The 16,787-nt window shown below is 39.6% G+C and overlaps 1 protein-coding gene across 6 annotated transcripts in view; it reads right to left on the bottom strand.

Moving 5' to 3' along the window:
* Positions 1-292: 292 nt before the first annotated feature.
* The window catches only part of AK4 (adenylate kinase 4), a 102,936-nt gene continuing 86,441 nt past the window's right edge, over positions 293-16,787 (bottom strand). For all 6 annotated transcript variants that reach the window (XM_036234853.1, XM_036234866.1, XM_016159156.2 and 3 more), the window contains 3 exons: positions 4,195-4,367; positions 2,476-2,594; positions 293-1,306 (listed from right to left, as the gene is read on the bottom strand). In XM_036234853.1, coding sequence (XP_036090746.1) covers positions 1,192-1,306; positions 2,476-2,594; positions 4,195-4,367 — 407 coding nt within the window. In that variant the 3' untranslated portion in view covers positions 293-1,191. The remainder of the gene's footprint in view (positions 1,307-2,475; positions 2,595-4,194; positions 4,368-16,787) is intronic.

Below are 16,787 nucleotides of genomic sequence, written 5' to 3'. Positions count from 1 at the left end.
AAAAAATTAAGAGTTTTGTTTTCTAATCATTGTAAAACTGTCATACTTAGTCTAGGCACAGCTAGTACAACCTGTATCCTCAACCCCACAGGCTCCGTTCCCTTTACCAACTACTTATAATATGACTGAGTCACTCACAGGAGAAAAGTACTGTCAGCATCAACATTTAGCAGCATTTTCAAAATACATTTTTGTCTTGAATATCAAAAAGCTAAACTGTTCTTTCAGTCCAGTAATTCCATATGGTCCTATTATATCTATACATAAGATATTACCTTTTAAGACTTATGTAGGTGATTTTTTTTTTTTTTTTGAGGATTTCCAAAAGACTCTGAGGATTTTATTTTTTTACAGTGAAAGAAAGGAGCGGTACCCACCCATGAGGGTCAGACTAGTTTAAGTAGACCCTCCACATCGGTTCCTGGTACATGAAGTGATCTGACATCTTCTCCTAGCTCTCAGTTCTTAGAAGGGAATTTCAGAGGGACCAAAGCAATTACCCAATAGCCTAGAGAGGGAGAAAACAGATGTAAAAAAATACAGTCTAATAAAAATAGCGGAAGCTGAATCCGTTCATTCTAGGATGTCTGAAAAGGAGAAATTCTATGGAGCAGGGATGCAGAAAAGAAGGTGTGTCACCCCTAACAGAAAAAAAAAAAATTGTGGATACAGTCACTCAAAGTCAGAGAAGCGACCACGGGGAGCAACTGGCTTCAATTCTGTTGTCGCCAGGGGGATGCATACCAGAGAACAGGAGGCAAAGCGTGTGCTACAGCCCTTGGCATTCTCAGGCCTACCAGTGCTATGGTTCAACAGTCTTTAGGGCATGGAGAGAATCAGAGGCCACCACCATCAAATGTAAAAAAGCTACTATGGCAACAACACAACTGTCAAAATTCAGCGAGAGCTTGGGTTACACACCGTTTGAAATCCAGCCCGTACTTCCTTTCTTGTGAAGGGCTTGCTTGAGACATAGGCAGAGACATCTTCGATGCGTGCAGGCAGCCCTTCTTTTGAGGCAGAGAAGAGCCTCTTCATGAACACTTTCTGTCATTAGTTTTCATCAGTTTACCATTTAAACTAGAAAAGATGCTGCAAGCTACCTCGGCTAGCTTCTAATTGGGACATGGCACCAATACTAAACATACAATTGAAAGAATCACATCTTCTTAGTTCTTCCACTGGGCGGGCTCAGTATGCTTCTTTGGATTGAATAGGTGTGATCTTGTTCGAGAAAAGCGTGTAAACATAGGGCCAGATTTTGTTAGTTTCCGTTCCAGAAAATTGGTGGAAGACTCCTCGGCTCCTGGAAAAGAAAAGAAAAAAAAAAGTCCAATGCAAAAAAGCATTTTACGTTTCCTTTTGACATAACGTTACGGCAGATGAAGATCCTGGGTATAAGGCAAGGATGATCTCATGGTCTATATCACACAACACTAAGTGCCAAACAGCCCCTTCAAATGTATCAACACTCCCCACTGGGTATATCTAAATAAAGTCATAGTTTTTGCAATTCTGGTGTGCTTGTCATGATGACACCTTTTCTTCTTGACTTTACAGTGTATCAAAGAACAACATTATTCTTTAGGGACAATTCCAAACCTGCCACTACACGCTTTTGAAAAGCAAATCATTGACAAAATTTGGTACTCTAAAACTCTTACTACTTATGATGATCATTAAATATGGGATGAATCACAATTATGTGTACAGGAACCTCTGACCTAAAGGCTTACTGAATTATTTGGAGGCTACAAGGATTATAGCAGAGGTTGCGAACTGTTCTGAGTGCGGGTTTTGTTTGGCTTGCATGCTGCTAAAAATTTTGTAATTTGTTATCAGTATGAAAACTGAGATATTTTTCCACACAGGCCAGATTTCTGCTTCTCTTGAAAAACAGATCACGGGTCACATTGAGCCTCTGTGCCCCTGTGGTGATAATTGGCTGGGGCAGCATAGGAGCTGTCCAATTCAAAAGTCACTCAAGTGCCCAGCTTGACACACCCCACATCAGGTTTAACACTCATTTGCAATATCTTCCTGGCTCTTGCAGCCATTTGAATTTGCAATCTGCAGCTTGTAGTTTTAGCTTTTCTTCTGTTAAACTCCCTCTTGACATATTTAGGCCAAAAAGTCCCTTCTAATCTACCTAAATAAGACATGCAGAAGTGTCAAAATGTAAATTATTATTTCAGCCACTTGAAAAGCAAATTGGAAATAAGTCTAGGCAAAATTTACAACCAAACAGGCAGAGATGATAAAGTTTAAGAGCTTAAGAGAGTTTTAGCGTAAAGTACTGGGCATTATCTCCCACAAACAACTCAAGAATTTCATCCCACTTCTAGGAAGGCCTTGGGCCAGTAAGGCTTATCTTAGCTGAAAGAAACACTACCCCACCTCATCCTAAGGCCCTTCCCACTAGGTTCCACACCTTTCTTGTGGGCCATCTGCCATGAAATGCTGATACACACTCACTTGTACAGTTTGATGACTGGCTTTGCCACATCCTTGTACTGTCTTAGCCTGGCAGCAACTGCTTCAGGTTTATCATCCTCCTGCTGGACTAACGGTTCACCAGTGATGTCATCAACCCCCTGCAAATACCAGAGAAACCATATGGGCAACAGTTGTGCCATTCCATAGCAAAAAGCTTTCCAGTGCAAAACTATGTATTTGTTTTGATCCCTACTACATGATGAGTTAGGCCTGGTGACAATAGTAATGGTGAAAGTACTTAAAGAAATAGCACTCTTAATAGCATGTCAATCTTATTTCATGAGAGCAGACATTAAACCTTTATTAACCTCTCAGGTTTTTCCAAACTTGTTGCAGGGCTGTTGATAAATGGTATCTTCAATTCACAGTTTAAATTTCCATGCAGCCTCCCTCTCATGAAAAGCAACCTTTAGACAATGTCACACTGGTTCTCTAAATATTCCTAAAACTGAACTACTTTCTAAAGCCTGAGTTATTAATATAGAAAATAAGTCTCAAAAATTCAACTCGTTTACTTAGGAAAAACACTAATCTAAAAGAAAGTATTTCAATCCTGTCTCTGCCTACTTCCAAATTATATCATGCAGCTTTTCTGAAATTGATCTTACTCAGGTTGTTTTACTAAATCAAATGATGACTTATCTAAAGGTGTATTAAAATAGACATGAATCAGATACACAGGATAATCAAGAACAAACATTCTGAGCACTGAAAAGATTCATTTAAAAAAAAAAAAATCCGATTTTAGATGTATCTTACTTAACCTCTTAAGGAATCATACTTACAAAGAGCAAATTGGACACATCAGAATTCTGCCTGCCATGTCCATGGCTATTACCCTGACACAAGAGAGATGAGGATGGAAGAGGCTGGACATCATCCATCCCCCTCCTTTATTTCACTTGTGGCTGCACTTGTGGCTGCAAAGCTCAGAAGTGTTTTCCGGGATGTCAGAGTACCAGCAAATACAACTGCTTTCAGTAAGAGCAGATGAGGGTAGGGCAACAGCGTCATCCTTCTGGGGGAGCTGGGCCACAGAAGCTGGTTGAGTTGTCTCTGGAAGCAGCAGTATAATTGCAGGTGTTCCTTTAAGAGAACCCAGTCTTTGGAAGGCAAGTAGGCAGGTCAGTGTTAAAGCTTCTCAAATTTTATGAGAATCTTTGCAAAAGCAGGTCTAGGCAGAGCCAGAATGTGAATGAGGCATTTGTGCTGGACTTCAGTGCATATTCAGGGCCCTCCTTTCCTCCCAGTCATTTTTTTCTTATAGTAGCTTCTTAGAATGAAAAGGAGAAAGAGACCTAACAAAGGAATTTTGGGACTACTTACATTTTAAAAAAAAAGAAGGCTTCCAAAGGAGGCTAATGCTTGGCAAAAATGAACAAGACACTGAAACTTTATTGGACCTATAGCACCCAGAAGCTAGGAAGGCATCCCTCATGTTCATTGCTAGGTTGCTTTTTTAAAGGAATATTAATATTCCATATAAATAATAAAGATGAGAGTACCGTCTTTCTCAAATCCCAACTAGCAATCAATGTTTATAAACTTTGCATTCCTTGTGAATGAAAATTTTAAATATTTGTTAGCTATGTATATTTGTTCTTTGTGAACAGTGTCTTCACATCTCTTTCCTACTTTTCAGCTGAAATGTTTTGCCTCTTTCTTGTTAGTTTGTGAGGGTACTTTGTATATTCTTACATGTACTTGAGGTGGATTGAAGTCCAGGTTATACACCCTCCCACTAGGAGGGTGGATCCAACGCCGGCTGAGACGATCTTTGAGTGTTTCAAACGGAATGTTCAAAGTGATCACTAGATCCAGGTCACAGATTCTGTCCAGGGCTTCAGCCTGAACTAACGTCCTAGGGAAACCTAAATGCCAAAAACAAAATACAAGACATTTTTCAGTTCTAATTAGTTGCTGAAATATTCTCTACCTCCAGAATTTAATATTTGAAGGAAATTTGCTACTTTATAACATGGTTTCAGCATTTGGAATACCCAAAGGTTAAGGAATTGCATGATAAAAGAAGAAAGTGCAGGAAACAAAATGTTAGTAGACTAGTCCTAGCTCCAGTCTTGGCTCTGCTCTTAACTACCTGTGTGACCTTGGGAAAGTCATAGCACCTCCATTTCCTCTTCTGTTAAAGAAGCGAAGGGTCAAAATTATATTTGTGTCCTTTTTACTCTTAAAGTTTATTATTCTTAGGTTACAAGAGAAAAAAATTACATATGTATATAATTATGAGAGTTAAAACCAATTAAAGTAGAACCCTTCACTCAGGCTTCATCTGAGCCTGTACCCTGAACTGGGCAAAAGTCCAATCTCAAAGAGCATTGGTGCTTTGAAACCTATTTGGATACTGCAAAAGTCATAAATTCATCCTGGTTTTCCGAATGTGAGAAAAAAAAATAGCCAAATTGAAAGTTTTATTCATGGATATCTCTTTCTTCCTTTTTTAAGTATAAACTCTAGGTGACTTCAGGAGTTAGGGTGACTCCAAATTAAATTTTTCCCCCAGGGATTGGCTGAGATAGGACTACACGGTAGTATATTTTTCCTCACTAGATCACTTCAGGTTGTCTGCTCTGTTGAAAACCTTACCATATCTAATATCGCCTTTTAAAAATATCTTTTAAATCTTAGGTCAAAGAGTCTATTGAATGGAAACCTAGATGGAAAGTATAATGGGAAGTGCAACACTCTGAAAAAAAACTTTTAAATCACTTTAGATAAGGACACTAGCCTATCTCCATCCTTTCGTCATTGAAGTATCAAGATGACAGTGTAAAGATGGGTCGTCAGAGACCTAAAACACTCAACATTTTCCTATCTCAGGAAGTCAATTGCTCAACCATAAATGAACATGAATGTACTGCACTCTATGTTGAAATTCCAAAGTGGTATAAATGGCAAGTTGATTTCAGAGTGCCTATTGAATTACATGTGACAAAGTTCACCTAAAAGTCATCTCTATGCCCCTGCTTCAGGTACTAGCCACTGCTGAATACTCTTCTCTAATACGTCCTTCAAAGCCTTTCTTATTATTGCCTGTCCATGAGGCCAGGACCCTCTCTCCAAAGCCCATTCCTCCCGGGCTCCTTATCTATCACCTTTTCCATAAAGCGACAGGCCCCTCTTGCCCTGGACTCTGGGCTAAGTCATGAATGAGATTCTTGTTTTTCCTGGGTCACGAATGTTTCCCAGTTGCAACCCAACTCACTCGTTTCTACAATTTCACTTTAAGCTACCCATGATACCATTTTCCTATCTACATTTCCCTAATTTATTCTTCTTTTGTTTACTATCAAATAATATAAAGCCCAAAGATGACATTGGCCATATCAGCTTGCTTTCAGTATTGCTCTCTACAGACTCCACTAGCTCCTTTCTACCTTTAAATTTGTCCCAGATACTTCTGCCTCAGGGCCTTTGCACTTGCTGTCCTCTGCCCAGAATATTCTTTCTGTAGATCTCTGAATATCTGACTATTTTGTGAGGTATGTGCATAAATGTAACTTCTCAGGGAAACTTCTTGGACTAGTATATTTAAAATAGCCCTATTCCCCTCTCATTTTCTATCTTATTATTCTTTTTTTATTTTCTATTTATTACTATAAAAAATTTCTTAGTATTTATTTTCTATCTCTACCTTACTCTCCGAGAAAAGAGACTCTGTCTTGACCACTGCTATTTACTTTTTAACTTCTAAAAAACTGACAGAGATAAACAATTTAGAATATGGCCTTATTTCCAAAGTTTATGCCCCAATGAACTTGCTTATACTTTGCATCTAAGGTTGCAAGTCCATCGGAAATTATCCATTCTCTATATCTTACAAAATTCAACACGTGGTCTGCGGTCCAGAACAAGTCTGAGCCATATTAAGTACAGAAACAAGAAAAAGCATTTAGGAATTTTATAGCAATCCCACAGAGTAATTTTAAGTCTGTTGAATATAAAATTTGGATTTGAATTTGTTTTTTTCCCCCTTTGATTTTTCTAGTAATCTGTATTTTATTGTATTTGACAAGAGGATCGTTCTACAATAGATTAGCAAAAAAATAAGACTAGACTTTCACTACATATAGTTTGTTCTAGGCTTCCCTTGGAGCTTACTTTCTAATTTCTCCAATAAGAGAAACTATCCAATGGCCCCAGGATCTAACTTTTGATGTGTATTACAGAAGGGACATCAATTAAGTTGCATCTGTTTCCAAAAGGACACAAAAAGAGAGAACCAAACCTAGGGCATGTCTCAACTCTATTCTCACAGGAAAGACAGAATGAGTTCAGAGGTGTAAAAAGGCTTATCTTGCAGGTTACATCTCATTTCTCTGGCTATCATCTGCCTAACCCAAGGCATACACTTTCCCAATAGGCAAAAGGGTTATTCCAGTGTTGCAGATAAAATCGGAAGAAACTGCTTCACATTCTCATAGCTGTCTTCTTAGGATCCATTTGCACTCAGGCTGGTTTCAACAGAAAAACTCAATGCAGAAATTGGTATTTCTGATCTTGCAGTCCAGGCTCTTGTGCCAACAAGCACTCAGCCATCTTTCCTCCCACAGTGACTCTGGCTAAGCATCCTCTTCACATAAAGGCACCCAAATGTTGGAAAATTATGCTGGAAAGTATGCTCATGGTGATTTTCTTTCACAATAAAAAGATGGGTGATCCCTTCTTACTCTTGTACAGTTTCTAATTTTTTCTAATTGAACATATAGTATTTTCGGAATGGCAAAAAAAAAATGCCTTAAATAATCACTGACTATTAGATTTTTTTCAGATCTCAACAGAATTTCTATTAGATCAGGTTATGACTACCTGACATTTAGGGGAGTAAAAGGTCAAATTGTATTTGCCTGAGATCAAGCACGCCATGGAAACCTTGGCCTTAGCCTTGGGAGCTGGCAATTCCCGGCACATAGAGGGCAAACATTTAAGTGTAACACCAGGATAGTTGTCTTCTAGTTTTCCATTCAGTGACCGTACTTATTTGATCAGCTTGCCTTATTTTAAAATCCCAATTTAATTCCACGAAATTATATGACTCTTTTAAGCTCTGTAAACTCAATATGTAACGTTCTATTATGGAATGGCTTGATTGCTTTAATAACAATTTATTAAGCAACTTCTCTTTTAATTATTAAGTTCAAACCCAAACTGAAAATTAGAATTGGGGCTTTATAGCACCTGGGTGTATTCTTGAGCCCCAAATATATGATAGCTACCAGGTAGATAACAAGGTGACCAAGAAGCAAGAGTTGGACCTGTGTGTGATCCCTCAGGGCTCAATTCGGTCTATGCCTTCAAAGATTGTGGGGTGGGAAAAAGTCTCAAAAGAGTCCAGACAAAGCCATGCCTCCTTTATCTTTCTAATCAAATACCTTTTGGATACTACATACAACCTGAACTAGATTCTTTCCTCTGCCTTTCTTCTCCCAAAAGCTCGCTATAGACCAAACTGGGGATGCTAGAGAGAGAACCTTGGGAATGAGCCTGGGCACCATGCTAAGTCCATTAGCTAACATTATTAGCCTAATCTCCCCCACGCTGTGCACCAGAGTTTGGCCTAGATGAGCTTCCTGAGGTGGAGATTTAAGACATGTCCCACTCCCCTTGCTATCTTCAGGTACTGTGCCTGGCACATTCCACACTAAAATCCTGGCGAAGAGAAGAGGTGAACTTCCCACAAAAAGGTACTCTCCCACTAATTGCCAGGTCCTGCCTTTCCCTTTAAAACCTACTCTTCACTAAAGCTTCAAGAGGACAACTAGAATTAGAGAGATGGCTGCAACCAAAATAAGCCCAAGATCAATCTCTATGCACAATCCCCAAATCCCCTTTCAAAAACAGCCATTTTCTGAAGCAGTAGCTTCCAAAGTGGCCCTCATTGGAGCACAAAAAAGAAGATAATAGATTTTCTATTTATTTTTTTGCGCATTCCAATTAAGCTTCTATTTGAAAGCACATTTTAATGTGTATATTAATAAAATTGTATACACACATAATTTGTACATAAGTATATATAGAACAAAGATGTAAACTATACATTTTTACTGGTAAGCATGCACAAAGAGTTTTAGAGATTACATGGCTAAAGACCTGAGTTCTCGGTTATAGTCTCTGGCCTTGTGTCCTAACATCACTAGTCACTATTCTGACAAGAAAACATTGTTCTTTATCCTTTGGATAGAGGTTGAGAGCTGAAAAAAGCAAGAAAGAATAGAGAGTTCTAAAAGAGAATATAACAGTTTCTCCAACAAATAAAAGCTCGAATCTTATTGGCCAATGTTTCCTTATTTGATGAAGCTAGAAGCCAGTCTGCTCAGCTTCCCAACTGTTTCTGAATTCTGGGGCCCTCTGGAGGAATGGGTGGAAAATGCAACTATATACAAAATAAACTGAACTCGGAACAGATTTCAAAAATATATTGGGTATTGCCCATCTACTAGGCGCCCACATTCAGACCTAATAACCACAGAGAACTATTAATTCTGGTGGCTTAGAGGTCTTATCGTATTCTCCCACACTCAAAAAAGGTTAAAGTTGAAAGAACCATGGAAAATACGGAAGTCTATGAATAAAGTAAAAATGGAATTTAATTTTAAGATATTCATATTGTTGGAGTGTAATCATTTCAATAGTTTAGAAGTACCAACAAAAGAAATCAGTCATTCCACAATTTCAAGGGCTCCCCATCTGATGGGGCACATCAAAATTACCAGGGAAGAAATAAAGGGGGTGAGGGGGAAGGTTATAGGTGCCAATATTCCATCCCAGGCTTCCTAGAATGGAACATTTAGGCACAGGATCAGGACTTGGATATTTTAGAAAAAAAATTATCCAGGTCATTCTAATATTTCCCAATTGATTAAGAACCGCCAAACTTAGTGACAGAAACATTGCATATGCAATATTAAATACTTGTTATGTGCCCATCTCAGGGGTAAGTTTCAAAACACTTCTAAGCAGGTACAAACCACTTTGAAGAACAAGTCTCATTATCTCTGTTCATAGGAGGAGAACTGAGAAGGGAGGTTCCAAACAGAGGTCAATCTTACAGATTCACCAAGCCACTAATTCAAGTCACTTGTCTATACCAGGATCTCACTTCTAAAAAAGTGTGGCAGGGGAGAAAGTACGGTGCATTAGTGAGAATAGTGAAGCAGAAGTCCAAGACCTAGGGACTAGATGTGGTTTCAAAAGCAAAGGGAAGCACCTGGAAGCCAGATACTCAGGACTCAGTATAACCTGTGAATTATGGGCACAAGCTTTGGAGTCAGACACACCTTGATTTCAATCCAGCTCAATTTGGCCATTGCCGTGAGAACTTCTATAAATTTTGTCATCATTTTGCCCTTAGTTTTATCAGATATAAAACAAGGGTGTATTCATTTGCTAGCACTGCCATAGCAAAAATCCACAGTACAGGTGGCTTAAACAACAGACATTTACTTTCTCATAGTCCTGGAGGCAAGAAGTCTGAGATCAAAGTGTCGGCAGGGTTAGCTGCTTCTGAGGCTTTTCTCCTCTTTGCCTTGCAGATAGCCATCTTCTCTCTGTGTCTTTCCTGTTTGTATCCAAATTTCCTCTTCTTGTAAGAACACCAGTCATATTAAATACATTAAATACAGACTCCCTCTAATGAGCTCTTTTTAACTTAATTACCTCTTTATTACCTCTTTGATTAACTTAATTACATCTATCCAAATAGAGTCACATTCTGAGGTCCTGGGAGTTAGAATTCCAACACATGAATTTGAGGGAAATTCAACTCAGCTCACAAAAAAGGGTAATGCTCACTGCAGAGGGCAAGTGATTAAGAGGCAGGCCCTACACAACGTTTAAGTTAGGCACATAGTGAGTGCTCAATAAATGGCTGTGGCTGCCCTGGGGCTCAGCTGGGGTCCCAATTCAATCAAAAAGGAGTTGGAAGGAAAGGTCCCCAATCTACCGACTCGCCTATATTTAATTCCTTTTCTGAGATTTTCTAAGAATTTTGGGGGTCGCTGGTGCTGTGTGCTGTCCTCTCTGCCACAATCACAGCTCAGCGCTTCCAGTCACACAGACTCCGTATTCTGGTCCTCAAAGAGAGCTCAACACAGCTTAGAACCCAGTGACAGCAAATGGTAGTTTCTACTACCATTTCATTTTTAAACAGTAAAGCTCCTTAAGTCTGCTTTCCTGATCCAGTTCAATATCTTACCATGATAAGCTTTAATTTGAGTTAAAGTTAAATAGACTAATAAATTAGCACAGACTTAAGCTGCTGATAGTACAAACAGTACCTTTGAGGCAGCAATGAGACACAACTTGCAAGGAACTAATCCACATGCAGGCAGCGTTAACTGTAACACAGAATCCAAGTCCAGAGAGGTATCGCTGTGCAGTCTTTTCTACTAGTGATGCCACCTTTCTAGAAGCATTCATGCAGACAAGGCAGCTTTGCTTGGGAGAAGCTGAACTAGCTTGCTTCCAAGTCCACGGTTCAATGATAATTTAGCAAACAGCCTTATGCTTCACATATATTGCAGTCTACTATTCACAAATCATTTATATAAATTTATTTATCTCTTATTCTTCACTTTATCCTTATGAAGTGGGCAGAGCAGGAATTATCACCCTCGGTTTACTAGATGAGTAAGTTTGGATTTGGTGAGAGTCAACAGCAGAAGTTGGATTTAATATCAGGTATCAGGTCTCCGGTCATTTAAATGCTTTTCCTATTCTACCATGCTGTTGTTCCAGGGGTATAAAAAAAATAATTATTAAAAGAATCCTGAACATCACTCCACCTTTCTTCTACAAAAAGAGCAGAGCATCACGGTAGCATCTCCATCATCTCAGTTACTATTTGAGCATCCTCAATGTGCCAGATATATGCAGAAGAAAAGCCAAAACTTTGCAGTCACTTGCAAGGGCCTACTCTTGATCCTGCTACTCTCTCACCTCGTCTCCGTGTCCGTTACTCTGCGCCAGGCTCACTGACATCCTTGCTGTTCTGAAACAGGCAGGCCCACTCTCACCTAAGACATTTACAGTTCACGTTCCTCCTGCTGGAACACTCTTGCTCCAGATGTCCATGTGTACCCTCGGCTCCCACAACTCATGGCTCAAATTGTGTGTTGTCGGTGAGGACTTTTCCAACCAACCTGTTAAACTGAGCTCCCACCCTCCTCCTGGCACCTTTATTCACTTTATTTTTGAGTGTTTCTGTTGCCACCAGAATGTAAGCTGAATGAAGGCAGAACTTTTAAAGTGGTTTATTACTATATCCTTAGTGTCTAGAACAGTGACTGGCACAGAGTAGGTGAATAAATATTTGTTTCATGAATATTATCTCAAAAATCACAATGATTCTGCAAGGTTGGCATCACTCTCATTTTAAAGTTGTAAAAACTGAGGCTCAGAAAATTTAAGTGACTTGCCCAAGACCACACGTTTAATAACTGAGGAATCTAGATTTGAGCCAAGTGCCATGTGACTCCAGAATCACCACCATGTAGCACACCACGCTGTCTTCCTCCTGAACAGAAAACTGCAGAATGTGAAAAGCAAGCTCTTGGATGGGGAGAATTATATGCAGCAGTCAGCTTACAGAATGACCTGAGAAATCCAAATCCTGGTGGCTTCAGGGATACTGCCTGGTCTAGTGCTGCAGGCACAGACATGCTGGGTTCTGCCCCCACAGACACATGATAAATGCTCTGCACCTTGCTTTTCTTCTTTCAATATATCTTGGAGATTTTCTTTCCATGTAGTACATATTGCTTGCTCACTCTGTTTAATAACTGCAGGGTACTCCATGGTTTGGATGTACCATAATTTAACCGATCTCCTACTTATGGACATCTAAGTTGTTAGCAATCACACGACAATGACTTGAAATACAGGCTATGGAAAAAAATAGCTTAGCAGATAGGAATATAGACTCTAAAGCAAACTGCCTGGATTTGCGTTGCGGTCCAGCTCTGCCACTGATGCACTTTGCAACCCAGGTGGTTACCTACCCACTGTGACTATAAAATGGGGGCAATAATACCTAATCCGAAATGTCATTGTGAGGAATAAGCAAATTACTACATGTGAATCCCAGAATGGTGGCTGGCACAGGGTAAACTGTAGCGGGGAGGGTTGGCAGATAGAGCAAAGAGCCAATACTGGGGGGAAATGAAGGCAATATGGGCCTAGAGGTAAAACAACAAACAGCAAGTTTGATCACAAGAAAGACACGAAGGATAAAGATAAGTTTGGGCTTCTTTAGAAGTATGAAAGAGGCAGTGCAGAAGACAAAATAATACTACCACCACCTCCTTCATGATGTTTTCATGGTGGAGAATGAGTCTCTTTCATAACAGAAGAGACAAAAAAGTAGCATCTTACGGGGAGACCAGGTTTCCTTTAAGGCAGAAGGTAGAGAGAGTATTCTGCAGAGAGCTAGAGCATGTGCAAAGAAGGGTGGAGAAAGTATAAGGAAAGATGATTCCAGAGGGGACAGTGAGTCAAGAATCAGGGGGAATGCAGAGGGGAATAGAGAAAGAGAAGAGGATGAAAAAGGACTTTGAGAAATGACTTACCTTTCCATTAATAACCAAGCATCACAGACATGAAAGACAGTTGAAAGTGATTAGCTACATATATTAAAATTTTAAGGGTAGATGTGGTATCTTAATCTCTGCGGTGGTCACAAAGGTCCTGGGGATGGGCTGGGGCTCCCACTAAAGTTTGGGGTGTAGTGTCACACGTCTAGAGACAAGCTCTCTGTCTTGCATAAGGGCAAAGGCTCCATGAAGCAAAGAGCAGTATTTATTTGTCTACGAGGCTTCCAAAGTATGAATATTCTTTAGCCTATAGGTCCTAACACAAAGGCTTCAGGGCAATATGAAATGGTGTCCTAAAAGGCAGGAACGGTAGCTGTGGCACTCCTCGAATTGATTTATATCAGTGTCTCAAGCGGGGCTGAGCAAGTCATGAAAGTAATTCAGGTGTAATCTTCACTCAATCAGCTACCAAGAACAGACTCAGTGAAAGTGCAACCTGACCAGCACATTTTAAACCATTTTAAGCAGAGTGTCATTATCCAGCCATACATATCTTTAAAAAAAAAAAAAAGGAACATATTGTCAGAAGAGCATACAGTAAGAAGACTAGTAGAAACCTATGGCCAAGAACATCCTGGCATCAGGACATGAGATGTTCATATTAATCTGGGGGCGGGGATATGAGTATTTTGCTCTCGAATACATTTAGTTAACATTTGCTATCCACTGATCCATGTTCTCTTGTAGGGAGTTACTCCTGGCATGAGACCGAATTTCTTGATACTTTGAATTGGTAGGATATTGGGAATGGAAATAAAACTAATTAGCAGAAGTATGGAATGTTAAAACATGGTCTGCGGAAATCTTGTAACAGAAAAATTTATGTCTTAATAAGAATGGCCATTCTGAACATGGAATTATTTCAATACGTGCATAAAGTATTTAAATGTATTCTAAGAGATTATATTCTCTTAAATGAGTGATTTAGACTAGGCGGGCTTTGATTACATTTGTGGGCCCAAGGAGAATTTTCCACTCTAGGTGTGCATGTGTATTTTCCTTTAAATGTGCTTGCTCACAATCTCTGTTGAAATCAGGAGCTCCTTGAGGGCTGGGGCTATGTTTATGCCCAGAGTGCCCAGGATACAGTGGGATTCCAAGTGGATATGGTATCCTGGTGGACAGGGATTACTGACCAAGTGGACTGCCGTACACTCAAACTCTGTCAACAGGTGGCAGCATTACCAATTTTTCCTTTTAGGAAGAACTGCAATAAAATTGTGGTATGCTTTTATTTTTACTAAAAGTAACAAAGATATGCTTTCTAAATGACTAGCCTATTCCAACTTCCTATTCCAAGTAAATATATTCCATTAATTGTTGAGGAAACCAAAAAACCCGATCAACAAAGTAAAATAAAGATCACTTTTTAAACACAGAAAGCTTGCTTTCCTCCCTTCGACTACAATTATGAGACTGTTCCATCACATGATTTCTCACCAGGAGTATGGAAAACCTACCTCATGCTTCCACACTAGGCTATTCTATCCCTCGTCTCCTGACCTAGCCCGGAAAAGCTGCTCCCATCGAATCGAACGGCCAGCCCACACGGAAAACTAACATTTTATGTAGTTAAATGTGTCCCCGAATCCGTCCTGCTAGATCACTAATTATGGTGTCTAAGGTTGTTTTTTTAGACATCCCCACCCCCAAAAAAGATTCACTAGGTGCAGGGAGACGTCACTTAATTCCTGACTGGTGTTGTGTTTCCAGCAGTGCTGGCCACTGGGCCTTGGCACCTGCTCCTGTCGTCCATGTCAAGAGCCTAAGGGAGGGCATTGGAAGCTGGAGGTGCCACAGCAACAAGCTGTGGCAGTGGAGAAGAATAAGGAAATAGGACACTTCTGTTTTTCTAATTTGGAGTGCATTCACTCCAGAGGAAAGGCACAGAGCCAGAGTCCACCATCACATTCCCAAAACAGAAAAGCAAGCACTCCACTTGACGGAAATATAAAGGCAGTTCTGAAGGCCCGCATCCGCCTATGATTGGCAGCTTGTGAAAAGGCCCCACTCCATCAAGCTCCCTTCCTACTTCCATTAAGATCTGGGGCCAACATGGAAGAGACTATCCATCTCTTCCCAGTTTGTCGGGAAAGCAAAAACCGAATTACAAATGCAAGCCACTGTTCATCACAATTAATCACTGAATGACTAAAGTTGAAAGCAGGCAGTTATTCTTCCACAGTCGTCCCTAACCCAGAGTCATTCAAACCATGCAGGCCACCAACCAGAAGCCTTAATAGCAAGTTAAAATTAATCACCATCAAAACCTGTTTTATGAAGGCCTTTCCCCTCTCAGCTTATAATTACCTTATCTGTTTACACAATATTTATTTGTACTCATATCTAAGACTTCCATATTCAACTTCATTTGTTTTTTTATTAACAGATTGTGAAAAAAAATAAGAAGCAGCTGTGCTCCAGATATTGGCAAACGGAGCTTAGGCTACATCATATCACCTTGTGAGTTCCACATTTCCCACTGTGCTGAGAGCCCTAGGATCCACTTTCTTCTCACTGAAACCTTCCTAGGACACTTGGAACTCCTCTATTGTATACCTTGAGTTTAAGAGATTTGTAACAAAGAGGTCCTACTCTCAAGAAGCTTGTAGCTTACTAGTAAATGATTTAAAAACCCAGACATTCTATAATTACTACTTACTGATCCACTGATAAAAAGATATTCTAGGAAATTTGGTTTTAAACTTTTAAGTCTGCCTCTTCTAAGTGGTCTAGTGAAATAAAGGATGAATTCCTATTAAATAGGAATTCTTGAGGAAATTCCCAAATGGCAGTGAGGTTGTTAGGCATTAGCATGAAGACTTTTCCTGATTAAGGACGTAGATAAACACTAGTGTATAACCTTTGTTTTTTAACAAGTCATTGTTAAATACTAAAATCATTGAGCCCTTTTCCCGGTAAGGGAGGAGGCATACTGTATTAAGGAAGGATCTGACACCTGCAAATTCCTTGCTTAAAGGGTCTCTTGTTTAAGAATTCTTCTCACTTGTTCTTTGAAAATAAGTCTCAGTAAAAAATTAGGGGAATACTGGTCCCACTGTATCTCAATTAAGACAAAAGGAATTTATAAATAATTTCATGGGCCCATATTTTCATCCCAAGGAAAATATAAAGACTGAGTATATCCTACACAGGATCAGTAACTGGCTGCAGGTGAGACCTCTCTACTATCATATATTTATCAGTCTTTCCTAAGTATCCAACACAGTTGGAGGTATTAGAAATATGGCCATGAACAAAACAGGTGCCATCAGCTTTCTGAGGGCTATATTGGGGGTGAGGTCATATTGGATGCAAAACATTAAATATGCAGATAAGTATGTAATGTTAGGCGATTATAAGGTCAGATGAAAGAGTGACGTGGGTACATAGGATGTTATAGGAAGGACTCTCGGAGGACAGCATATTTGAGTAATGATCTGAGCACAGCAATCCACATGGATATCTGGGGGCAGAACATTACCGGTAGAGAGCATAGAACGTGCAAAGTCTCTTCAGCATGAGTATATATGGCACATACAGGAAAAGAGAAATTACAAGGTAGTTATAGAATTACAAAATTTTGCTCTCCCCTGCCGTCAAGTAAAAGATCTGAACATGCTTGAAGGAAAAAAGAAACAAAGAAGAAAAATAAACAAAATATGATACAGAGAATAGTCAATA

The sequence above is a fragment of the Rousettus aegyptiacus genome, unplaced genomic scaffold, assembly GCF_014176215.1.
Source record: "Rousettus aegyptiacus isolate mRouAeg1 unplaced genomic scaffold, mRouAeg1.p scaffold_m13_p_1, whole genome shotgun sequence".
In the NCBI taxonomy this organism is placed as follows: domain Eukaryota; kingdom Metazoa; phylum Chordata; class Mammalia; order Chiroptera; family Pteropodidae; genus Rousettus; species Rousettus aegyptiacus.
Note: the sequence above shows the minus strand (reverse complement) of the source record. Positions and strands in the feature narration are given on the sequence as shown.